Raw genomic sequence first — 27,345 nt, forward strand, 5'->3', positions numbered from 1 at the left:
TCATGCTAAGCATGCACTCCATTACAGAGCAACACTGTCAGACCTGCATATGCTATATTTCATTGAGGTCAATTTTGAAAATCAAGTTTTGAAGAAATATGCACAGCATTAGAAAACATTTCACTTATTGGAAAATGCAAACATTTAAATATTTTTCTCACATTGGAAAGGATTCCTTTTTAAGAATTGGTACAAACCAACTGGTGTCATAAAAAAAATGACACTAATTGCAAAATCTCTTCTTAGAGATCTGTAGTTAAGTCAACTTTGCCACATAAGGTCTGGAATCAGTGTTAAGGGAAGGGAGTTGAAGGACTTGGGAGTGATGAATGACTTAACACTAAAGTTCAGTAGGAGACCAAGACAGAGAGCCACTGGTGGAGAGGTACTGAAAACACAGGGTCACAAGGAGGAGTTAGGGTGGGTGATGGAGGGTCACAGATGCATGGAAGTACACAGTGCAGGGAAGTGAGACGCCTGTAGTGATTGACTTAGAGAGCACTTAGAATGCTCCAGGTTTTGTTCTGAGTATATTTTATGCAACATATAATTTAATCCTTGTGACAATTCTTGGAGGTGAATAATTGTGCCTGTTTTAACTCTACTTCCACCTTTAAATACAACGTCCTTTAATCTTGTTTCTTTTCCCCCTTAGACTTGTGTCTCTCTTGCTTTTGAGTTCCCCCAGAGACAGACTTCCTCTAAAGACCACATCTTTCCATGTGAGTCCCTCTTACAGAGGGTCTGGCAGAGGGCAAGGACTGCCAGAAATCATGTGGCTCAGTAAGAGCAGCCCATATGTGTACATCAGTGGTAAGTGGGATTTTTATGTTGTCCTTAATATATTAAGTTACTGGTTTCTGAAAGTAGAAAATTATGAAACTTGGTGGGATAGACTTGGTCCATACGCTTTGGACTATAGACTTTTCACCTCTTTAAGGACCCTGCGGTTCTGACTTTCTGTGATGTCTATGAAATAAAAACAGCCAAACTTCTCTATAAACCTGTCATAAGCATTCTCAGTAGATTACTTTTGCATGTGGAAAGTACCACAGATAGCATCTAGGAATATTTTGGAAATCTTTTAATGAATCAAACCTGAGAGGTTACTGGAGCAGCTCAAGACATACAGGAAGTTGCTCCTTGGTTTGGTCTGATGCATCTTTTATTTTAGTGCAATGGAAAACCTGTTCATATCAGTGGAATTACATTCATAGCCAAAGGACATTCCTAAAAAGAATCACATCTATGCATGTTTCATTGTCTCTTTAAACTTATGTCAGATGCTTCAAACCTATTTAATAGAGGAATACATTTCAGTGGCTATACAGTGTAATCAAAATACAGTCAATAAGTTGAGAGCTTGTTATTTAGAGTAATTTATATTTCATTCTTTTGTTTTAAAAATTTTATCATGAAACAAACAAAACCACCATTTTAATTGCCCAGTCAGTTACCTAGGATGAAAGATGACAATAAATATCTATGATGACTTCTTGTCAAATTGTCCTCTGCCTTCTTTGGAATGAGGAAAAACATGAGCCATCCTTAAGGCTGAGGGACAGGCAGGAGTTTGGAAACATCCTATTGTCAAAGGCTATGATGACAGTCTGAGTAGATTTCTGGAACCTGAAACTAGTTTGCTTCTTGCTTCTGAAAAGCTTCACGCTAGAGACCATGATATCATCATTAAGTCATTAACAGGATGAGGGGTATTTATGAAGTCATACCTGCAATAACACAAGGATTTAAAAATATGGAAATGGATGGATGGCAATTCCAGTCTCATGCTCATGAGCCAGGCTGATTTTACTAGCAAAGGCTCAATGACAATTTTATAGATGTGGAGACAATTGTCTAGTTCATTATGTGGCATTGGCTAATAAACATATCATGGAAAGAAGACATACAAGGCAACCCAGGCACTGTTGGACATTAATTTTGAATCTGAATGTGTGCTCAATAGTACAGAATGTTTGACTCTGTGCATAATAGTGTTACCATGGTCATCATGTTCAAGAATTGGAATGATGTGAGTGACATGATTGGCTTTACCAACAAATTTCTTCCAAATAACCCTGAGGAGATTTAAGCCAAACAAAATGTTAGAAGTTTCTCCTTTGTGGTCAGACTTACCTGGTTTAAGTCAGTAATTGAAAAGAGGTTCAGGAGGATGAGTCAGAATGCCATGTCATTGCTTTCTGAGGAGCTGAAAGTGCACAGCGTGTATACTTTAATCTTCCTGGTTATGCACTGCAATAATTCATCCAGTTTAAGTGCACTTCAATTCAAAATTTCAATTACCCCATTCTTTTTCACTTCTCACAGTGAACAGTTTTAGATGGCAGTAAAGAGAGAGACAATGTTCAGGAGTCCAATATAGGAAAGGAGTCCAATATAAAAAAGTTTCTGGTTTCTGAAATTAGAAAATTTGAAACTTGGTGGGATAGACTTGGCTTGGCTTTATTTGTGACAGGGGAGATTCTTGGAGGAAATACGCAGGCTACATTTAGCTAACGCCTAGGACTTCAGGTCTAGGATCTCCGCGGATGCGTTTCCCATAGTATTTCATCTTTGGTTTCATTATTTTCCTGTAGTCCAGATTCCTTAATTTTACTTACTTAGGTCCCTAAGTTACGGCAATTTTTTCCTATCACTGTCATACCAGGAACTTTTTAAAACAAGAGACCCTGAAGAATGGTGTGTCCAAATAGAGTCCTGTCTGAACCTCAATCAGATGTCCATAGGCATTTTATTCCAGTAAAAATGAGTACACAATTCTCCCTGGAGTCAACCCTGTAATAGGTGGGTGATAGGCAGCAGTGACAAATAATGCAAACTCTCCAGCTCTGGGCAGTTTTCTTGGGTCTAATTGCCCCCAGGGCAGGGACCTCGTTGATCCGAGAGGGCAGTGGGCTGGGCGGGGCCTGAGCGGCCAGCAAGCTGGGGAGTGAGTCTTTGTACAGTCAGGGCTTCTGCTGGGCAGGGCCAGCGCTAATCCAGCCGGGCGGACACCCGGGCGGGGGAGGGGGAGATGGGGCATATAGGTGGCGTCCGCTGGTGAGAAACACCTAGCACAGGTAAAAGGGTGGCGGCCCAAGGGAGTTCCCACCTGTTGAGTTCTTAAAGAAATGAAGACTTAAGAAAATAGCAAGGAGGGGCTGATCGGTGTCTTTGTAGCCCCACCCTCGGCCACAGGAAAAGCCCCTTGGGAGAGAGGCAGGCGCTTCAGAAAAACTAAGAAAAGCACCGCTTCGCCTCGCACTCCTGCGCGGGCCCAGCCTGCAGCCGCTTCCCCCGGCAGAGCTCTCCTACCCCGGCCCTCGGGTGCCTTGGCCGGCGACCGGACCTATCCTCTCCATGGCGGCAGCTGGACCCACACGCTCCAGGATCGGAGCCCTCTGTCGGCAGCTCCTGCTGACCTTCTCTGTGAGTGCCGCCGAGGCCACCGGCTCGGGGAGGGCGGTTCGATCCCCTGGGGAAAAGGGAGAAAACTTGGGGAGCTGAGGTTGGCCAGCGAAGCTGGATTTAAGGGACCTAGTGGTGGTTGCTAAACATGGAGTAGGGGGTGGGGGGAGGGCAGACAGGAAGAGGAGCGCGACCTGGGCGCCCGGATCCCTAGGGGAGGGAAGGGCGTCGGGGGTAGATGTAATCAGCGCGAGCAGATCGAGAGGGAGGCGTGAGCTGCGAACGCCCTTCCAAAAGCGTAGCCTCTGGGTGCTCGCCGGGGAGCCGGGTGCGCCAAGGTCGCTTCTCCGCGCCTCTCCCAAGTCGGGGGAGTGCGCATCCCCTCGGCCTCCGTGCCGGCTTCAGGCCAGGGACAGGGCAGCCGCTGGGCGGACCCGACTGAAATAGTGTCCTTGGGTGGAAGGGGGGACTCCTGGTCTTTTGAGGGGGGGGAGGGGATTGATCTTGGTGTGCGTTTAGATCTATGTGGGGGATCTTAGGGAAAAGGAGAGGTTCCACTCTGCTCCTGAAGACAGGCACCTAGGCGGACACTAGGTGACCCTTTGAATAGTTTCCATTGTTAGCGTAGGAGGCTTCCGTCCCCCACATCATTGGGGGAAAAGGTCATCCTGGTACTGATCTCTGGTTCTCAGAGGCGTCTGGATCCCACCCACTTATCGTTCCCTTGCTCCAACTTTTTTTTTTTCCCTCCACACGTACAACAACGTCGACTTCACTCCTTCCCAGAGCTGGCAGTCAAAGCAGATGGCCTTATTTTGGACAGGACAGTTCCCCCCTCTCAGGCAGAAAAGACCAGATTTCGCGGGAAAGTCTGAACTCGCAGAAATCCTAAGTGGGGAAGGAGCTCTTGAGGAAATTTGGAATCAAAGGTGCCCCAGACGGGGCTTTTCCTGGGTTTCCTGCCAGAAAATGAAAAAAAGTTTAATTCGGCAAGGTGCGAAAAGGTGCTCAATACTGCCCTTTCGTGTTGAGCCTTCAGCTTGGGCGCAAGTCAACTTTTAAAGACATGGGGAGGACCTCAGAGAACAACGGAAGAGCGATTCCTTCTGGGAGTGGTGGAATTGAGGGGCAGAAATATTCGAATAACCTCCTCTTCACTACGCTGATTTCACAAAGGATTTATAAATTTTTAAATTGTAGGTTTTACTATTAATTAGAACGTTTTTGGACTTTAAACCCCTAACCAAAATCCCCAGGGCATTATTAATAATTTAGCACATAGCAGTTAACACTTTATAGTTGAAGAAACTAAGAATAAATAACGGTCACAAAATATATTGCTGATGACAAAGAGATGATTTTTGGTTTGGTTCTTAATTAAGTTGTCATTTCCTTTTAAACCACTGGTCATTATTATTTAAAGGAAAGGAAAAGGTATGCTTCAGGTACCACAGTAAATAGCGTTGCTTTGCAGATATCTGCACTTAAAGCTTTCTGTGTGTCATCTTAGATCCTTTAGAGAAGAAAGCACAGTTTGAGGGAATGAACTGAAATTGAATCCACCCTCCCTTCCAAGATCTCCTTTAGTTTCAGAGTTTGATAGGCCAAGAGTGAGGCAAAGAGAAATCTGGCCCTGCCTGAACTCCTCATTGTACTTTCAAGTGTTGTTCCATGTTGTAGTGCATATCTGTTCAAAGTCCTGCCAGCCTCAGGTGGTTGGTGTGGTTGTGAGAAATGTGTGCAGACTAAGTGTGAGATATTAAGTAAGAATGACATTAAGGGGTGGGGCACCCTTTGCATTGTGTCCTTCCCATGCAATCTAGTAATCCTTCACCATTCCATAAATCAGCTTCTCCTCACTTCTAATATTTATTCACCTCCTACATATCTTAACCACTTGAACACCTAATGAAGCCTCTCAGAGATCTCACAGGCTATCAGGGATGTCCCTGGCCCAAATAAGAGACACTTTCCATTCTTTGTACAATGCCACTTTGTAGATTACATATATATTCTTGAAATTCACCCCCACCTCCCTTTTCTGACCTTTCTGATCACTCAGAATCTGAGGGTACCTGGTTTCTTTTTCTCCACTAGTGTGTGTGTGTGTGTGTGTGTGTGTGTGTGTGTTTAAAGAGACATGACATGAGATCTACCCTCTTAGCAATGTTTTAAGTGTGCTAATGGTGCAGTTTTCACTATAAGCCCAATCTTGTTCAGCAGATCTCTAGAAGTTTTTCATCTTATATAACAGAAACTTTATACCTAATAAGCAACTCCCTATTTTCTCCACACCATGGCACCTGGCAAACGCCTTCCTATTTTCTGCTTCCATGAGTTTGACTGCTTTTTCCTCCAATCTTAAATGGTGATTTTTTTCTTCTGGCCTTATTTTAAGTCCTATTCCTTGAAATTGACACCCTTACCTAGACCATTTCATTCACTTGTGTTGCTTAAAATATCACAAGGATGATATTTAGGATATCAACAAATCCTAAATTGCTAGTTAAAATGTCACCACTGAACAATAGGCCTTTATGTCTACCTACTAGGTGTGATGCAGCATTCATTGTCTTCCCAGACAATGTTGCTTCTCTTTTAGTGTCCTATGTTTCAATGTATGGCACTCCTATATGCCTTTCTCCTCAAGTAGAAGACTGGAAGCTGTTTATTTTTTCTTCTTTACTGCTTTCCTCCCCTCTCGATAACTCTGCATTCAAAGGTATCTCATTGATCTGTTTACTTGTATTTATCACTTCTGCTGCTAGTTTTTACTATTACAAATAATGTCACAGTGAATAAGCCTGGTAAGTTATTTCACTGTGGGAAAGTATAACAATAGAATACCAAAATGGAATTGGTAGGAAAAAAAAGTATAAATTACTCTATAATTGTGGCAGATACTATGTTCATACACAATAAAGTTGTGTATGACTAGATGAAAAGCTTTTTTATAATACATGGCATGTCACTAATATGTATGATGTTATTAAATAAGAACAACACCACCTGAACTCATTAGAAATTGGCTAAAAGATAAAGTAGAACTCATGCTTTATGCATAACACTATAGAAAACTAAATAGATGAACTTTTTAAATGTAAAATATGATAGCATGTGAGTTATATAAGCAAACACAATGAATTCTTATAAATTTGGAGTCAAGTTGGACATGATGGTGCATGTCTGTAATTCTGGTTATTTCGGAGGCTGTGTCAGGATAATCCACCTGGGTCCCCTGCCGGAATCCAAGTTAAGAGCAGCCTTAACCACTTTGCGAGATCCTGCCTCAAAATGAGAATAAAAAGGGTTGCAAATGTAGCTTAGTGAGAGCATGCTCCAGGATCCAACCCCCAGTCCTGAAATAAATAAGTAAACAAACAAACAAGTAGGCCCATTTATGACTTACTTCAAAAGCTGTTTTTAAAATTGGGAAAATCATTTATATAAAACACACACACATACACATAAACACAGTTTCCATAGCAAAAAATACAAACTAAACAAAGAAGAAACACCATAAACCTTTTTTTTAAAGTTAAAATGTAGTTGATAAATTGAACAAAGTATTTGCAAACCATGTTTTAAAAGGCTAGTCTGGTATAAAGTGTTTGTATAAATTAAGAAGAAAAAATTAGCCAGATGGTATGTTGCACACCTGTAATCCCAGCAGTTTAGGAGACTGGAGGCATGAGGATCGTGAGTTCAAAGCCAGTATCAGCAAAAGGGAGGTACTAAGCAACTCAGTGAGACTTTGTCTCTAAATAAAATACAAAATAGGGCTGGGATGTGGCCCAGTGGTTAAGTGCCTCTGACTTCAATACCTGGTACTGCCCACCCCCCCCCAAAAAAAAAAAAAGAAGAAAAAATCAACGTGAACCAGGCCAGGACATCAAAATTTTTTTTCAAATGACTGTATTCAGTCATATCAAATGCAAATAGGGATTGTTGTATCTTTTTCAATTCATGCCTCTAATATCTGCCTATTCTACTGATAACTGCATTATTTTAATTATTGAGACTTTATAGAATCTCTTAATATATGTTTGAGCTAATGTTCTTTTGTGGCTCCTCTTTTTCATAATTTTTTTTGTCTAATTTTAGAAATAGGAAAGCCTATGACATTTTGAATTAACTTCTTTAATTTCAGGAAATATTCTGTTGAGGCTTTGGGTTTTATTTGGATCATAAAATTTATGATTTAACTTAGTGAGAACTGATGTATTATGTTGTTGATTTTTCCAATCTGAGATAATGATACTTCTTTCTTTTTGTGCAATTCTACTTTTATGACCTGAAGAAATACTTTTTTAGGTGTTCTTCAAATGGGTTTTGCAAGTTTCTTGTTAAATTCATTACTTGGCATTCTAACATCATTTTATTGCTTTTGAAAATGTCTTATCATGTCATCTAACTGGTTTTATTTATGGGTACGAAGAGTAAAGTTGTCTATATTTTAATAGTTATTTCTGTTGCCTTGACTGAATTCTGTTATTCTTTATGGTAACTTATTGGTTCATTTCCAGGTTAAGTGATAGTAAATGAAGACATTTCATTTCCCCTCTTCCTTTGCAATTCATATGTTCTTGCCTAATATACCTTCAATGTAATGTGAACTATATATGATGAGCTTGGAAAATCTATTTTGCTTGTAAGTTTAGCAGAGTTGCTTCTGGCGCTATTCCCATTGGTTATAATATATAAAAATCACATTGCAGAAGTACTCATTGATTCCTAGATTTTGAGGCTTTTTAAAAGATAAGAATGATATTGAATTTGGTCAAGTACCTTTAGGTCACTAGGTGGTGACCATATGCCAGGCCCAATTCATGGCTCCAGGATTCTAGACCAAGCAAGTGCTGTGAATGTGGATCAGAAATCCACACAAGGTTTAATTTTCTTTCAGCTCAGCTTTAGAATGAGGGGTTAGTATTTGGGAAGCCCAGACTACTGTGGCAATGGTCTTTTCTTTGATTGTTGGTGATTTCTCTGCTTTGATTTCATTCCTTCTCTGTAGAAGTCAGCAAATTAGAATAGAATCTTTGCAGATTGGAATTTGTTTCTGGGTTCCTCTTATTGCTCTGTATTCTAGCTTTATCTTCAGTTTTTTGCCTAGCAATTCCTTATTATTTTTTAAAAATATGTTATCCAGCATTTCTGGTTAGTTTTGGTTTGGAGTTTTGCCTCACTTTGCCTGCATTAGAAATGAAAGTTGTTCCCTCCATCCATTTTGTACATTGCTTAGACTTATATTCAAATATAAAAACGCAAATGCAATTTATTTGCTTGAACAAATCTTCGGTTTCTTCTCATTATTATTCTATTTTATTTTTTATTTTTTGGTATTGGGGATTTAACCCAGGTTCACTTTACGACTGAACTACATCCTTAATCTTTTTTTTTTTTTTTTAAGATAGGGTCTCACTAAGTGGCTGAGGACCTCACTAAATTGCTGAGGCTGGCCTTGAACTTAGAATTCTCCTGTCTCAGCCTCCTAAGCTGCTGCAGTTACAGGCATGTGCCATCGAGCTCACAGATTTCTTATTATCTTTAGGGAGAAAAATTCATATAATTGGTTGACATCATTTAGAAACTATTCCTCACCTAAATCCTGAATTCATTTTAAACCTCTTCCTCTTTGTATTATACATATCAGCCATTCTAGGTTTCTTTCTCAGGTCTGTGTCATATCTTTGGGACTTTATATTATGCTGTTTCTGTATTTTGAATTTAAGCTCTGCTCTTGCCTTGGCTAACTTATTGCCACTTTTCAGGTAATTTAATCTGGCTCTCAGCCCAGGTTATCCCCAACTCTCTCGCTTTTTCACAGTGTCCTGTACTTCCCTGACATGGGAAGTACATATCAGGGAATCCCATGAATGATGTATATAAATATTTGTTGAGCATATGAATGAATGGATGCCAGGATGCCACTACACCTCCCTCCCCAAATTGTCTGAATCCAGCCATTTTTTTCACTTTCTCCACCATGATTGCCTTCATCCACTTCACTGTTGTCCCTCTTAGAGTCCTGTTGTGTCCTCCTAATTGGCCTGTTGGCTTCCACTTTCTCTTATTCATGATCCGTTCTCCACAAACTTAGCAGATGTATTTACCACTCCCCATGTTCTAAACCTGCTGTGGCTTCTTTTTGCATTAAAACAAAATCTGTTTCTTACCCTGGCCTTTTAGACTGTACATGATATACCCTGACTGTCCATTTGCTTTATCTCCTCATTCTTCCCCATTCTTTTCTTGGCTCTGCAGGGCTACCATGAGCTCTGGGGAAGTCCTCTTCTAAGGCCTTTGTTCTGGTGTTTAGCCCCACCTGGAAGACTTCCCCAATGTAGGAACTGATTTGTTTCCTCACTTCATTTAGGCTTCTGGTCTTCTCTTTGTCATCTTCTTTCTTTGATTTATTTTCCTCATAACCTTTATCTTTCTTTGCCTTGGGATTATGTGAGATTTGTATATTTATTTTTTTGCCTCTTATTACAATATAATCTTTACGAGGAAAAGAACTTTGCTTTGTTCACTACCTATAGCCTTTGACTCTGTTGAACACCTAGTTACCAACCAATAAATGTTGGTTGAACGAATAAGCATGTGTTCTGTCAATCACCTTGAACTAGAATCCTTGGAATCATCTGATCCTGCTCCTACTAGCTCTCAACTTGCTGCCAGTGGAAATTCTTCTCATTTTTTAATTTTCAATTCAAATACAATCTCTTCATTGTGTCCATCTTTAATTTCCAAGTAAAACACAATCTCTTATCTGATCCTTTATATGTTATGTAAATTGCACGATTACAGGTTCCTTAGTATGTATTGCAAATAAAAATTTCCTTCCAAACTTAGATGGTAATAGCTTATATTTATGAATTTTGTAGATAACACAGTGTAAATGCCAGTTAGCTGTGTTGGTTTTGGCTTTGGTCAAATGCCTTTGCAAAACTGAGGAAAAAAGAATGTAAATATTTCAGAAGCAGCCATTGTCAAGTTTCAGAGAGAACAGAATTAAATTTCTACATATTCAAATATATGTTGTACTGGGATGGGTTCATCATAAATCATTAAAAATTATTAAGTAAAACTATTTTCTAAAATAACCTTAAATTAACTTTGACTTATGAGAAAATGCATCTTCACAGTAAGTTCCCATATCGAAAAGTTGCATTGTTTGTGTGAAGTAATTACACATAAATACTCACCAGATCACTCCCTGGAGTTTTCTTTAAAAGCACCATATTTTCGTATTGGAGATTTTGGAGATAATGGGTTTGGTATCATAGCTCATAGTCCATTAAAAATTTACTGCAACAATTTGCTGGCTCATTAAATTCATTTTTACTCCTCATTCCTATTTATATCCCTGTGCTGTCTTTAAAACTGCTTTAGTTTTAAGTACTCTCTCACATAGGTTGTTGAATCCTTACTAAACCCACTAAGTTATTCAGTGCTGTTACAAGTAAATAAATTTTATAGAATAGGAAACAAAGCTTAAGAATGTACATAATTCTCTTGAGTTTATGTGCTTTGTGAAGGAGGGAGATAAACTTTTATTGTTTCATTCACCCGTTTGATAAAATTTTCTTCTGATTTGTTACTCTAGCGTGTTTTTAGTTTTATTTTGCTAATTATATAAACTGATTCAAAATTATATAAATTTTATTCAATAATACATATATTTACATATCTAATATTTTATCTATATATTTAAGTGTATATTACTTAAAATATAAATAAAATTTATATAAACAATGCACTCATTAAAAGGATTTTTTTAAGGCATAATCTGGATTTGTTTTTTTTAATAGATCTTATCATTTGCCTGTGACGCCTGCAAACAGGTGATACTACATGTTCCTTCCAAATTAGATGCTGAAAAATTTGTTGGCAGAGGTAAGATACTACTAAAAGTATGTAATTACCCTAATTTGTGTGATCTGTTAAAAGCTAGTGTAATTTTTAAAACTATAACTGTATTAGGGAATAGTTAAAACTAATAGTCCTTTATCATTTTTAATCCTTGTATCATGTCAGTGAAAGAATATTAGTCTTTGTTTTAAAAATGTGTAATTATTTGAAGATAAAAAAGCTTTAGCTTGAGTAATAAAATAATTTTAATATTAGATGAAAGATATGGTATAGGCTAAATATGCTTCTAAGAAATTGAGAAATATATTGAAACTATTTCTTGAATTTAAAGATATTGTTTTTGGATTTTCATCATAAAATATTTTGACATCTTATTATATTTTATTTCCATGTACTGTTTTTTATTGCTTAAGCTTTTTATATAACTCAGTTATATAAGGAAAGATCAAACTAGTGGGAACACAGAATTTGATGAGTATTTCACAATAGATGTTATATGAGTTCTGTGATATTTTAATTTAAGAACCACTGCTTTTAACCAATTAGATTGTGTTAGACATACTTCAGGTACTCTTATGTATTCCTCTATAGCTAATTTCAGTTATTAAAAACATTTTTTTCACTGTTGGCTTAAATATTCAAACATTTTTTCAGGACAGACATTTAAAAATAAGAATGTAAAAAGTAAGCCAGGTGCAGTGGCACTCACCTGTAATCTCAGCGTCTCTGGAGGTTGAGGCGGGAGAATCACAAGTTCAAAGCCAGCCTCAGCAACTTAGAGAGACCCTAAGCAACTCAGTGAGACCCTGTCTGTAAATAAAATATACAAAGGGCTGGGGATGTGGCTCATTGGTTAAGCATCCCTGGGTTCAATCCCTAGTACCAATAAATAAATAAATAAATAAAATAAGCATTAGAAGTGATGTTTGTGTTTATGCACAGTGTAACCCACATAGTTTCATATATCCTGTTTTGGGGGGCAGGTACCAGTGATTGAATTCAGTGGCACTGGGCCACTCAGCCACATCCACAGCCCTATTTTGTATTTTATTTAGAGACGGTGTCTCACTGAGTTGCTTATTACTGAGGCTGGCTTTGAACTTGCAATCCTCCTGTCTCAGCCTCCTGAGCCACTGGTAACAGGTGTATGCCATGGCACCCAGCCTCATATGTCGTTTTAAAAATGCTAAATATACTAGTGGGAGTGTAATTTAAGTGGCTTCCTACACAAGCATGCATTACTGTTAAAACTATATATCATTGTGTTTCACCTTAAAAATGATTGCTATGTTTATTTTATACAGTTAACCTGGAGGAGTGCTTTAAATCTGCAAATATCATTCACTCAAGTGATCCTGATTTCCAAATTTTAGAAGATGGTTCAGTCTATACAACCAATGCTGTTCTCCTGTCCTCAGAAACAAGGAGTTTTACCATATTGCTTTTTAACACAGACAGCCAAGAGGAGAAGGAAATATCTGTCCTTTTAGAGAAAGAAACACAGGTATATGAAAATAATATGAACAAAGTATAATGATGTCTCGTCTTTAGGTTTTATAATATTGACAGGGTAGAAGTGGAATCAGAAAAGATATGGAATGGTTTGGTTTGAATAATGAAAACAATGAAACAACAGTGTGTAAGTGAAAAAGGGCTGTATAAGGCAGTTTGTTAAAGGTTGTATTCCTTCTCATTTAGGACATGAAAGGAGAAATTGGGATAAGCTACAGCATGAGAATTTGAGATTGGACACAAAGAAATATTTGCTGATCTTTTCTATAATAAAGATTTCCAAAAGCAAAATTTGAAATTTTGTCTCTAGTAAAGAAAAATGTTTCTTTTTTTCTCATGCATCTTAGCATAACTTGTAGTCTTAAATAGATGGCTGTTTTAGGAGGATGGACCACATGCATGCTTATTATCTTGTGACACCAGAAATCAAGGTGTCTTTGATTCAGCATTGATCGTTCCTTACTGCAGTAATTGAGAGGTGTCACCATATTTCTCTCCTCATTCTGACACAGATCTCTTTGTTGGCCCCCTGGCTCTGCTTAGTTGCTGGTGAGTGGAAGATGCTTATGCTAAATTTGGAAGGGCACATACTCACTTCTTTTCTTTGCATATGCCTCCTCCTGTGTTTTGGCATGGCAATGTGGCAACAGTCATTTTCTTTTTAGTTTTGCTTCTAGGTGTCCAATTCCATCTCTCTTTCTTCCACATTTCCACCAAGTTATTCTCTCAAAAAGGATTATTGTCATCACAGCTATGCAGCTATTTGTTTTTTTTTTCTTATTCTCTTTATGCAGTGTTGATATTCCATTTGGTTTTCAAGCACTACTGTCTTATACCTCCCCAGCTAATCTCATGAGAGAAGATGTGTCTGACTTCTAATGTTTGAGACTAAAGTGGTCATTGACTTTATTTGTTGATGTATTTCTATCTTCTAAATTGAGGTACAAAAGAGAAGACATTCTAAAGAAAAAGTTCTAAGACGTGGCAAGAGAAGATGGGCTCCTATTCCTTGTTCCATGATGGAGAATTCCTTGGGTCCTTTCCCACTTTTTCTTCAACAGGTACAGTATATTTTCCCTCTGCTGTAAAATCCATTGTTTCCATATTAACATCAAAATTTGACATTGATCATGCAGTTATTTAGAAATAATTGTGTCAGGGTATAGGATGTACCTCTGTGGCAGAGCACTTCCCTAGCATACACAAGACCCTGGGTTCAGTTCCCAGCTATGCAAAAAAAAAAAAAAAGTCATATAAAAGTGATATCATTAAAAAACATAGTTCTCAACTTTTGAAGTTCTCTACAAGAGCATTTGCAGTTATAAAAATGCCCATGCTAGCCAAGTTCAGTGTGCACACTTGAAATCCCAGCTATCCAGGAGGCTGAAGCAGAAAGATTGCAAGTTCTAAGCCAACCTGGGCAACTTAGCAAGACCTTAACAAATAAAAAAATGAAAAAGGGATGGGGATATAGCTAAGGGGTAGAGTGCCCCTGGATTCAATCCCTAGTTACCCCCCACTCCCCCAAAATGCCTGTGATTTGCTTTAAAGCATTAGGAGAGCAGGGCTGTAAATACAAGATTAGCTGTGAGTTGATAACCACTGAAGTACTGGAGATCATTAATCTACTTTTGTATATGTGCTTAAAATTTTTCTAAAATAAAAGTTTTCAAAGTATGATGAAAAAAAGTGATATCATATGAATATTTGATTGCATGGGGATATGTATACATGTTCAGCATATGGATACAAATGTGTTTCTTTATACTGTTATACACTTTTTTTGTGGCTTGAGTTATGCAGAGGCTAACTCTCGAACTATAAAACCCATCTAGCACTTTCAAGCACATTTCTTTAATGATTTCTTTTTTTAATCAACAGAGGAATCACAGATCTTTGGCACAGCCTAGAAAAATTTCCAGGTGTCTTCTATAATAAAGAATGAAATTGCAAATGCCACAAAAGAGGAAGACACATCTGCCTTTCCATTATCAAGTCCATTTCTTAAATCCCACCAAATGCACATTTTCTCTTTTTCTTTTTAACATTTAGTGGACACCCCAGTCAATCTTCTTCCCTCTTCCACTATTAGTGGCCACTATCACTCAATCTATGACTTGGCTTTCTTTTCCTTTAATTTCTGAAATGGTGAGGGAGATTCTTCCTTTATATCCCACCAACAAACTGAATGCAGCTCAGAGGAGAACAAATTAAAGTGGAGAAAAATTTGTTAGGAAATAATTGTGTTAGTCATCCTGAGATAATGACAGTCAAGATCTCAAAGAGAAAATGAAAATAGCTTGGAAGAAATTTTTTATGAATCAAGGACCAAATATTACCCTTGCCTGGATATTATTCCATTTTTATTCTCCTTCACATATTTTTTTTCACTTAGCTCTTATAATAAGGAAGATAATAACAAATACTAAAACTCAGCAAGGAAATAGTATACTTTAAACCCACTTTCTTATTTTGTCACTTATAATAAAAATAAATTTTTCTTTTTAAAATAGCCAAGTAACTTTTCATGCTCAGAATATTTTGTTTTCTAATACAGGAAAAACTTCTAAATGTTGATTCACATACATACCATTTAGCATTAATATATTTATTAGTTATTCTTGGAAACCAAGATTCTACTACATCATTTTGCTCTTGGCTTTTTCTTAAAATTTCTCAATCATGAGGCTTTTATATGTATAATCATAAATTAAAGAGGGTAATATTTATTGTGATAAAATTGAGAATGTGATTGTACAAATATACAGGTAAAAGTTGTGCTGAAATAAAAACTTATCTCATAATTATATCTACTCTCTAGGTCCAATCTGACGTAGCCCAAAACTACACCATATACTATTCCATTAAAGGGCCTGGAGTTGACCAAGAACCTCTAAATTTATTTTATGTGGACAGGGATACTGGAAACCTGTATTGTACTAAAGATGTAGATCGTGAGCAATATGAATCTTTTGAGGTAAAACTTAAAGTTTGTGTGTTATATTAATGGTTATTAAGCTTGGCCATTGTTTCTCACATCTCTAATTCATTTACCCTTTTCTGATTTGTGAATTTGTTATTAATACTCTGGCTTTATCTGATAGCACAGCATTGACTTGAAACATAAGAATTTTCATGACAATCCTATAAGATTGTTCCCGGGATTATGGTTTTACTCTTTGTTTTTGATTTTTGTTGTTTTTCTTTCAAAAGAAAAAAAATAAGTATCATTTTGAGAACAGGTCTTGAGTTGGTAGAAAAGATTCGTGAACCTCTTTATAGTACAGAGGTAACATGGGAGGTAAATGAGGCTCAGAAGTGACATATACCTGAGAACCTTTGCAATAGGATCCATGGGATCAAGTAAGGACTGTGGCCAGTGCTTAATGTGCTTCATTCAGTCTTCTCCAGTCCCTGCATCTCTTTCCTGTGGTGCAATGTGAGTTCACGTGTGAGAACTTGACCTCATGCTTGTTTTATTTCCCAATAGGACCTGGTCCTCTTGCTTAACTCAGTTTTTATTATTTAACATGAATTACTATTCATCAGAAAATCAAATTAACCTACCAGACAGATAAATTTTGGATTAAGTGTTTAGGTTTAAGATTTCTATGATATGACCTTCTAAGTATTTGTGATACTCTATGTCTATGATATCTATTATGAAAAAAATTAGAATTGAAATTCATATTATGGAATCACAAGAATGGAATATGTTCCATACATAATTTATAGCCATTCATGTGTTCTGTTTCTGAATCTTGCTTTTTAAATTAAAAAATGATTAGGGAAATACTAATCTAAGTATAAACATTGATATGCATAGGGTTTGAATTAGTAGAAAATAAGATAATATATAGTTAAATCCACCTGGAGAATTTATAGTCCTGATGATCTAAGTTAAGAAAGACCCAGAAAGTTGTATTAAAATCCTTGCACCCAAAACCTTCAAACAAAACAAAATCCTCAAGCCTTTTTTGAAAATAATAACAAGAAAGTTATACTTATGAACAACATATAGCAATGGTGAGGAAATTAAAATGATCTATGTTACTATATTAGATAAATTTAAGCATCAAGTGCTCAACTTCACCAAGGAATTAGCAACCTCTTTTGGCCTTAAAGTTATGTCCACATTCAAAATCAGTAACAAGTGGTGAGACAAACATTGCAGTTCTGAACAATCTCCAAATTAAAGTCCAAGCAAGTTGAAGCCATACTTTATTTTAGAGAATAATTTGAGGAACTGAGGGTATAGCTCAGTGGTAAAGCATGCATTTAGCATATGCAATGCATATGATCTCTAGCACTATACACACAAAATGTATTATTTTCACTCAATTCACAGCTAACTGCCTTTGCAACAACTCCAGATGGTTATACACCAGAATATCCATTGCCTCTGATAATCAAAGTAGAGGATGAAAATGATAATGCCCCGATTTTTACAGAAACAACATACACTTTTATGATTCTTGAAAGCTGCAAAGTTGGTGAGTATCCACTTTGATGATAGAAGACAATTTTAATGCATTTCAGCTCATGAACTGAGTTTCACTATGGCCACTAGAAAGCAGTATATAGTGATGGTTGGAACACTGAGTGGGATTTTACTTTACCTTTCATTACTTGTCCTTGCTCAAGCTTCCTAGTTTTGACAAGCCTTAATTTCCTGATCTATAAAATGAGGTTTCAGTATGCCAGATTACTGTGAAGATTAAATGAAGCATAACATAAATGGAATGGAAATCACAGTGCCTCAGAAACAGGAGTTAATAAACGTTTTTTTGCCTTTTTTTTATAGTAGGGCAAATAAATGCTTGTAAGAGAGCATACTCCAAAAAATGAGTCATTGAGTAATTGGACATAGTCCTAAAGGTGTCTACTGGTGTTCTATAATGGTTAAGTGAGTGATGATATTCTGGGGGTGGTTATGAAAGTCATTGAGAATAATACAAATGTTTTCTCAATCTTGCAATAACAGTCCATTTTATCTGGAAATCAGAATGAGCCTTTCTTTAGAAAGACCCAACTGCACCATCAATTTTCAAAGAAAACTGGCTCATGTGGTTGAATATAGGCTTGCAAATAAAAAAAGGCTAGGGCATAATTAGAATATTTTAGTTTAGAAATGCAAAGATCGCAAGGTGTTATATCAACACTTATAAATTCATACGTGAAGTACAATAGATTTAATTACCAAACTCTACAATGTAGCAATGCTGGTTTTTTTTTTACATTTGTTCTAATTAGTTACACATGACAGTAGAATGCATTTAGATATACATACATAAATGGAGTATAACTTCTCATTCTTCTGGTTGTACATGTTGTAGAATCACACTGACCATGCAATCATACATGTACATAGGGTAATAATGTCCAATTCATTCTATAATCTTTTCTACTTCCATACCCCCTCCCCTGCTTCACTCCCATCTGCCTAATCCAAAGTACCTCTATTTTTCCCTAGCCACCCCCTCTTATTGTGAATTAGCATTTGCATATCAGAGAAAACAAATTTTTTTTGAGTTATGCGAAGAGTGAAGTCAGTAAGAATTTGATTATATGAAAACTTTGACAATTAAATAGGTTGTTTTATTCACAATTAGGTTCCATCGTGGGACAGGTGTCTGCAACTGACAAAGATGAGCCTGACACGTTGCACACACGCCTGAGGTACTCCATCCTGGAACAGCTCCCATCCTCACCCACACTCTTCTCTATGCATCCATCTACAGGGGTGATCACCACATTGTCATCTCAGCTTGACAGAGAGGTAACAGAATTATTAACAAGTACTACTTTGATTGTAATGTGGCTATTTCATAGTACAGGTTAATTTTCCCTAATCTGAAGATCTGACATCTGAAATATTCACACTGTTTTGAGAAATGATATGAGATCATGAGTGGGAATGTTTTGAACAACCAATAAAAAAAAAAAAAAGAAAAGAAAATTCTATACCTGATCTCATGGGATAGATCACCATCAAAACAGAGACATAGTAATATGTGCAGAGTAAGCAGGTTATAGTGGCACACAACCTAAAATCCCAGAGATTTGGGAGGCTGTGGCAGGAGGCTTTCAAATTTTGAGGTCAGGCTCAGCAACTTATGAGACTTTGTCTAAAAATAAAATAATGAAAAAAAAAAAGGATTGGAGAGGTAGCTCTGTGGTAGATGCCCCTGGGGTCAATCCCCAGTGCCCTCAAACATACAAACTCAACAACAACAAAGCAAACAAACAACAACAACCAAAAAAAAAAAAAAAACAAAAACCCACAGGCACAAGCTATGTATAAATGAAATACAAATGAATTTTAGGTTAATGTGGGTCCTATCACCAAGTTGTCAAATCATGTGTATGCAGATATTCCAAAAATCTAAAAAAATCTAAAAAACAAAACACTTCTCATCCCAACTATTTCAGAAAAGGACATTCTACCTGTATCTGGTTATCTCTGTATACCATCTCTAAGTGTGTGGGTTTTTTTAAAAGATATATTCTCTTTTTTTATACATTTTATTTTTTTCTATTTATTTTTTAGTGGTGCTGAGGATCGAACCCAGTGCCTCACATGTGTGAGGTGAATGCTCTACCACTGAGCCACAACCCCAGCCCTAAATGTGTTTTTTAAAAGCATGATGTGAAAAAAAATTAGAAAAAATATTGTTGTTGTTGTTGTTGTTGTTATTATTATTATTATTATTATTATTATTATTATTAGAATTGAAGCCAGGGCCTCATGCAGCCAGGAAAGAGCTCTACCATTGATCTATCCCTCCACTTTTAGGAAAATTGTTATTTAAAATAAGTTTTAATCTTCCAGAGTGCTAATTTTTAATCTTAATTTTTAATCCTATGAATTTAATGTTTCATGAACCAAAATTTCAAATAAAAAAATACTTACAGCATTAAACAAAATAGGGAGTGTCAGATATTAAAAGTGAACCGTTTGGTAACATGCAGAAATTTGTTATCTATGAGAGAGATATTCCTCTTATCTCATGCCCTCTTCAGGGGTCTAATCAATGTTCTTCTTCTTACATAGATGGAAAAAGAAAACTTCATTTCTCTAACTTTAGGTTGCCATGTCAAATTGACTGCTAGATATCCTTATTTTGATGTTTCACATGTTCTTTGATGTGTCTAAAATTTAACTCATCTTCTAAACATCCTTGCTTTCCCATATTTTTTAGTTAAAATAATATTAATGAATCACCTATTCATAATTTTCTATTGTTACCTGGGAGTCATATTTTCAAAGTTCTATTTGATTTCTACTTGTACCCTCTCAATCAAATCACTTTCCAAAGTATGTTGACTATTTTACTTTCATAGTTTCCACTGTAACTACCCTACTTTAATTATACATTTACTTATTCAACTATTACTTCTCCACCACATTATGCTTCTGAATTTTTATAGTAATTTGTCTTGTGTGCTAATTTATATTCCTTAATCTCAAAACATAGTAATATGTGATTATCTGGTATTTTTTTGATTCTTGAAACTTCCTATAGATTCATTTCCTCTCCATTTCCTTATCCCCTTGTGAATTAGAGCAGTAATCTTCAAAATTTTTGGTCTATGGCCCCTTTACATTCTTAAGTATTGTTGAAGATCCTGAAGACCTTATATTTATGTGGGTTGTATTTATTGCTTTTTAATCCATTAATATTAAAAGCCAAGGATAGTTTAAAATATGTGTTAACTTACTCACTTAAAATAACAACAAAAGTACTACATATTAACACAGGTAAAATTTGCATAAAAATAAGTAAATTTTCCAAAACAATAAATATCTTTACTATTTGGCTTAATATAAAACAAGTGGATTCTCAATCTCCTGCTTTCTGTCATAATAAATAGGTAGTTGTAGCAGAAGTGTACAAAGAACATTTGATATTATATGAAGTGAGAAAAGAGGAGCATTTCAATAGCAGTTGAAGATAATTGTGTCTGTTCTGTAGTATTAAATCAAAACTTAATAAATGGTTCTTACCTAAACATTTTTGGCAATGCAGACTTTGAAGTCTCATCAATGAACTTTTTTACTTTGTTCCAATAAAGTCCATTAATCTGTCTCGTACTATGAGTGGATACTTCACTGTTGTATAATATTTACTGTCATTGGTCATTTGGAAAACATTGGTTTAGAATTATATAGATATTCCAAATGTTCATGTATTTCATTAAACAATATTAAAGAAATAACTTCTTGATTTCCATTATTATCTCAATGGTTGATAGAAGTTTTCCCAGGATCTTACTTTTGCTTGAAAACTCTAATTTATCCTTTACAAAAAATAATTATTTGTTAAGTGATTTGACAACGTATCTTCCAAATACTCTAAATAACCACATGAAAAAAATAATATTCGGTGCGGAAAAAAAAATCCCAAAACAATTTTTAAAAATCACAATGGCTGGTTCAGCTTGCAAGTCAAACAATCACACAAGTACTTTTACCTTAAATAGATGCTTCTTGTAGAATCATTTGAAAGCATTTTTTTTTACCACTGAGTTCACCCAGTAGTGCTCTATAATGACTTTTTGACTTCAGGATTCCAGTTTCATCTGTTGTCTATAACTTTAATGCACCAGAATTTCCCTGCCATCTGAATATATCACGAGTATTTAGGATAACCAAACTCTTTCTTTCTTTCTTTCTTTCTTTCTTTCTTTCTTTCTTCCTTTCTTCCTTTCTTCCTTTCTTCCTTTCTTCCTTTCTTCCTTTCTTCCTTTCTTCCTTTCTTCCTTTCTTCCTTTCCTTTCTTCCTTTCTTCCTTTCTTTCTTTCTTTCTTTCTTTCTTTCTTTCTTTCTTTCTTTCTTTCTTTCTTTTCTTTCTTTTCTTTCTTTCTTTCACTGGTGATTGAACCCAGGGTGCTTTGTTACTGAGCTACATCCTCAGCCCTTTTTTCTTTTTTATTATGAGGTAAGGTCTCACCAAGTTGCTGAGGTTGACCTTAAATTCAAATCTTCCTGCCTTTATCTCCTGAGTTGCTAGGTTACAGGCATGTGCCACCCCACCTGGCTAAAACTTCATTTCTTTATCAGCCAATTGATTATTTCCAACATTTCTAAGTTCACTGCAAAGAAAATATATAATTCTTCTTGAAAGCATAGTAGCACAAGGCTTATAAACTTTTCAGTCGAAATAGGCCTTTATTTTTTTAAGTCTATACATAGTTTATGAGGGAGGAGTAAATCAAGAAAATTACATGTGTCAAATTATGGGAAGAAGGTGGCTTTGTAAAAGAAGGGTGAACATTTTAGGTGGATAGATTTTCACAAATTACTTTGTCTTGGAAAAAGATATACATTAGGTAGGAAAATAATCATTATAATCAATTTATGGTAAAAAACTAGGCAAAGATATATATCCTAGTGCCCAAGATTGCACATGTTGTGTTTTGGGGTTGAGAATGGAACCCAAGTCTCCTCAAGTCCAGTCCAGTGCAGAAGCTATTATAATCTTGCTATTTTATTCCTTCTGTATCTCAGTTACTCATGATAAATGGAACCATTATGAGGAGAAGCACATATCTTTAAGGAAATAAATGAGCCTTTTGTAACATCTGATGAAAAACCCTAAAAGCTGTATTCTGTGTTCCGTGTTACATTGCCCCAGACCTTTACCTTCATACTCATTGAATGATCTTTTTTAAAAAATGTAAAGTAAATCCCTAAAATCTTATCTTTTCTCACAAGAGGACATTTCATTTTGTTTATTGCGGAACTATTGTAAAAGTCACTGCTCTCTATATTTTTAATGTAAGAATCTACTTGGATAGAAGAGCAAGATTTTGATTAATTGCCAAACAATTTTAAATGTACTTTTAACTATAGACCTTCTTTTTTTCTGCTGCAGAATGATAAAAGCAATTTATTTCCTATTAAAGTAGATGAGATTACTCAATTTTCACAAATTGAAAATTACTAGAGTGAAGAAGATTCCTTTTTTAATTTGTTCTAATTAGGTATATTTGACAGTAGAATGCATTTTTGACATATAATACACAACTTCTCATTCCTCTAGCTGTACATGGTGCAACATCACTCCAGTAGTGTAATCATATATGTATACAGGGTAATAATGTCTGTCTCATTCTACCATTTCCCATTCCCACAGCCCCAACCCTCCCTCCCCACTACACAAACTGAAGTTCCTTCAAGTTTTTCTTAATTACATGTGTACCATTAGATTTAAATGTACCTCAGGTTATTAACGAACAGAAAATTTTAGAGTATAAACAAAGATTTCATTTATAAGGTTGCTGTTTTCACCCAGTAATTAAGTTCTTTCTTTGTTTTCAGTTAATTGATAAATACCAGTTGAAAATAAAAGTACAAGACATGGATGGTCAATATTTTGGCTTGCACACAACTGCAACTTGTATCATTAATATTGGAGATGTGAATGACAACTTGCCAACATTTACCCGTACTTCTGTAAGTATATGGTATTTATATAAGAAAAATATGTAACAGTGTTGTTAAATATGCACATCTCCATCTGTGCCTCATGATTTCAAATAAAGTACCACAATGACATACTAGTTTGGTGTTGTCAACATAGTTCTTTAGAAATTGGAAGAACAGGATGTGAAGGTGATCTGCCTATGACATCTGTCACCCACTGATTGACTGATCTGACTGCTTAGGCAGATGTCGCCTTCCTCCCTGACCAGGTGCATCCCTCCTGAAGTTGCTGTGCACTTAGTTGAAGAGGGTGACCTTTCCTGATAGAGGAGATAGAGGAGGACCAGTCTTGGGTCAAGAGTATAGGAGTTGCTGTGCTTTCTGGTAGAACCTCCAAAAACACTCTCAAGAAATTGGAAGAACATAGCTTTCTTCATATGGTGGTTTATTTTTCTGAGGGCTAACTAATGAAATATTTTGTTTCTTTTTATTATTTTTAGTATGTGGCATCAGTGGAAGAAAATACAATTGATGTGGAAATCTTACGTGTTACAGTTGAGGATAAGGATTTAATTAATACTCCTAATTGGAGAGCTAATTATACCATTTTAAAGGGCAATGAAAATGGAAATTTTAAAATTGCAACGGATCCCAAAACCAATGAAGGAGTTCTGTGTGTAGTTAAGGTAATAATAAATTAGTAAATCAGTTGTTTGTAATTTATAATATTATGGAACAGCTTATTGGGGCTTAATAGGAACAAAGAAATTATGTAGATGCAGGAATAACATACATACAGAGGTAAATGTAAATGCCTACACACACACACACACACACACACACACACACACATACACATACACACATATATTGAGTTGTGGTGATCTTTATAAAGTCATAGTTTAAAAAAACCATTTATATGTATTCAATTAATTTGATATAATATCCGTCTTGTCACCAATATCTCTCAACAATTCAAAAGCTAGCATAGCTTTGAGGCTAATTGAACAGAGTCAAGCTCTTCTAGACTGTTCTTTCTTGTAGCTGGATTAAGAAATCACCACTTAGTAAACTTTCCAAATGAGTTACTCCTAGTCAGACCCATAGAGAAGCTGTCTGTAGGTTTGTTCATATATATCCAGCATACAATATATTCATAACTTCCAGTTTCAGTATGGGAATCCTAAACCATTCAAACCATTCTAAGACTTCTTTCTAATATCATTTTTTATATCTGAAGAGAACTCAGTGCTAATTCAGGAGCCAGAGATAGCACATAAAACAAACTGAGCTATTTTGACCTTGGGCAAAGTCATACACATTTCTGCTGTATTTTTAATAACTAGAACACGATTCTCTTGTGGATCTATAGAACTTTCTGTTTGTACTTATTCTCAATTAGTATGGACCAAAAAGGGCAATTTTTTTCCTTGCAGTGATGAAAATTAGCTGTGCTTTGTGAGTTAACTTCTATTTTTCAAAACAGCAAAGAAAAATATTTTTGAATCCTGTCTCTGTCTTACCCACCCCTTGCCCTACTCCTAAGAAAATGTATTTTTGTGAAGTCTAAAACCTGAAAAAAAATTCTTTATTAATTTTCATTACAAGTACAAATCAGGTCAAATACAATAAAATCTTCTATCAAACTTGGTACTTCCAGTTTTTAAGAAAGGGGGTGGAGGGCAGAAAGATAGAAAAAGAAAGGGTCATGTTCTTAAACTTTCTATATCTTGTGTCTCCCCTCCTAAATACATTTTACAAAGTTTGGCTCAGTTTTTCTACACAAACCAAGTCCAAGTAATTTTTATTCATCTCAAGAGTGTAAGACAAGCTGTCCTCAGAAAGGGAATGGTATAGTAAATGAACATTTGTTATGATATGAAACCACTAATGGAGGATTCTTATTTGTTAACATCGATTTTAGTAAATTCTTCCTGAAATCATTTCCAAGGCCTGTTATACTGCCTGTGAGTGTTAAATTTGTAGTTGAGGAAGAGTTTTTTGTTTAGTTTGTGTCAATTGCACTCAAATCTGAATGAGCTGAAGAATTCCCCTCTCTTTACCACCACCATGATTTTAGATAAATGTTTCGTATTCTCATGACTGTTTCCAATATAGTACTTACATATTTCCAAATTTAACAAGTTATCGGTACTTGTCAACATTGCCAACTCTTAAATATCTTGATCTGATTTTCAACACATTTAAATTGCCAGCCACTGAATTATGAAGAAACACAACAGGTGACCCTACAAATTGGAGTAGTTAATGAAGCTCCATATTCTAGAGAGACTAGCTCAAAATCCGCCATGAGTACAGCAACGGTTACTGTTAATGTGAAAAATCAGGACGAGGGCCCTGAGTGCAACCCTCCAGTCCAGACTGTTCGAATCAAAGAAAATGCACCAGCGGGGACAAGAAGCAGTGGATACAAAGCATATGACCCAGATACAAAAAGTAGCACTGGAATAAGGTATTTATCATTGTTCTATTGTTCACTCCAAATTTATTGTGTTTTAAAGAATTATAATTTACTTATTGTCATTTCACTTATAATACTTTTTATGACTTTAATTCATTGTTGTTAAATAGGTATAGAAAAATAAGTGATCCAAAAGGGTGGGTCACCATTAATGAAGATTCAGGAATAATCACAGTTTTCCGAAGCCTTGACAGAGAGGCAGAGGCCATCCCAAGCGGTGTATATAACGTTACCATCCTTGCGTCAGATCAAAGTAAGAAATGTGTTTTTAAGCCTGCTACATACATCTTTGGCAATATACTTCCATTTTCAAAAGTGACTCTAGACACTTTTAATTTTTTCCCAAAATGACATATAAAGTAATTGAGAGATTTGCTATAATTTATTAACTCATGTCTGTTTTCTAATAGCATTTCCAGGGTTAAATGTAATTATAAAGCAATTTAGTTACAGACATACTTGAAACTGTAATATATTAATATTAATTAGGAAAAATTGAGAAAATGACTTTGGTAAAACTAGCTTCAATTTATCTACTCATTTCCCTTAAAATCTTCATTTTATTGGGAAAGTTTATTACAGGGAGAACATACTTATTGCCACATGGCACACTTCTGGAAAGCAATTATAACTTTTACAGGAATTTAACAGTATACTGAGGGGCTAGAATTGTGATTAAACACATTATACAAAGATAAATCATCCTCACAGTAAATGATATAGTTATAAAATTAGACAACACTATGAATCCATAAAATCATATAAAATGTAAATTTATGTTCTGTGCATCCTATAAAGTTGAGAGGAATATGAGTAGAGTGATTATATATAAGACTCATTTAGTGCACAAAATACACTTTTACCGTACATACATTTGAACTTTGATCTTTTGTAAGATAAATATGCTAACTATAATAAATACGTTATTATGCTCTCACTTGCAAAATTAGGATTCAGCCATGATTTTGGAAGATGATTTAGATATTCCAATTCTCTCTGAATGAATTCTGGAATATACTCAGTGACTAGTCTCCTTAAATATTGTTCTTCTGCTATCCTTTTTTTTTTTTTCTAGAATTCCCATTAGATGAATGTTGCTATTTTATTTCTACTGGAATTTGAGCTGTAATTTCCTTTTTTAAATAATTAATGCATTTTCTTTAAATCTTGGAAGATTCTAACTATACCTGCTTCAAAGAAGTCTTACATAGAATTAATCTAACAGTGATTTTGTTGGATTTTAACATTGCTCCTTTGGGAATTTTAATTGGCAGGCTCATATTAAATGGGAGGTATTTGGTTTGCTTTCTGCTTCTATTTTTTTTCTTTCCTCTTCTACTGTAACCCATCTCAGTTAGCAGTCTTGTAGTTGCTTGTACCTGCTTTTTTTCTGGCCCATGGTTCATGACCAGTTTTGAATCTGGAGTCCCAAGTATTCCTGGCCCACAATGGCACTGGAACTACTGCAGGTCCAGTCGCTGGTTATGACTTCTGGGATCTGCCTGGTCCTCTGGCTTTCCTATGTTGATAGTTCCCTATGAGACAGAGCCTCAGGTTTTCTTCTTCCTCTTCTTCGTCTCAGTGTTCAAGGCATCTTTAATAATTAGAAGGAATAACTGATTGAGAGACAGGACTC

The 27,345-nt window shown here is 35.8% G+C and overlaps 1 protein-coding gene across 2 annotated transcripts in view; it reads left to right on the forward strand.

The window, feature by feature from the left end:
• Nucleotides 1–2,960: 2,960 nt before the first annotated feature.
• Dsc2 (desmocollin 2) overlaps nt 2,961–27,345 on the forward strand; it is a 34,155-nt gene continuing 9,770 nt past the window's right edge. Inside the window, exons 1-11 of one of the 2 annotated variants that reach the window (XM_005337467.5) lie at nt 2,961–3,429; nt 11,226–11,310; nt 12,591–12,790; nt 13,740–13,859; nt 15,620–15,775; nt 17,147–17,291; nt 18,411–18,577; nt 23,123–23,257; nt 23,728–23,913; nt 25,444–25,700; nt 25,820–25,962. In XM_005337467.5, coding sequence (XP_005337524.2) covers nt 3,361–3,429; nt 11,226–11,310; nt 12,591–12,790; nt 13,740–13,859; nt 15,620–15,775; nt 17,147–17,291; nt 18,411–18,577; nt 23,123–23,257; nt 23,728–23,913; nt 25,444–25,700; nt 25,820–25,962 — 1,663 coding nt within the window. In that variant the 5' untranslated portion in view covers nt 2,961–3,360. The remainder of the gene's footprint in view (nt 3,430–11,225; nt 11,311–12,590; nt 12,791–13,739; nt 13,860–15,619; nt 15,776–17,146; nt 17,292–18,410; nt 18,578–23,122; nt 23,258–23,727; nt 23,914–25,443; nt 25,701–25,819; nt 25,963–27,345) is intronic. The other variant, XM_013363843.4, reaches the window with a different exon arrangement.

This window comes from Ictidomys tridecemlineatus, chromosome 13 (genome assembly GCF_052094955.1).
Source record: "Ictidomys tridecemlineatus isolate mIctTri1 chromosome 13, mIctTri1.hap1, whole genome shotgun sequence".
Taxonomy (NCBI): domain Eukaryota; kingdom Metazoa; phylum Chordata; class Mammalia; order Rodentia; family Sciuridae; genus Ictidomys; species Ictidomys tridecemlineatus.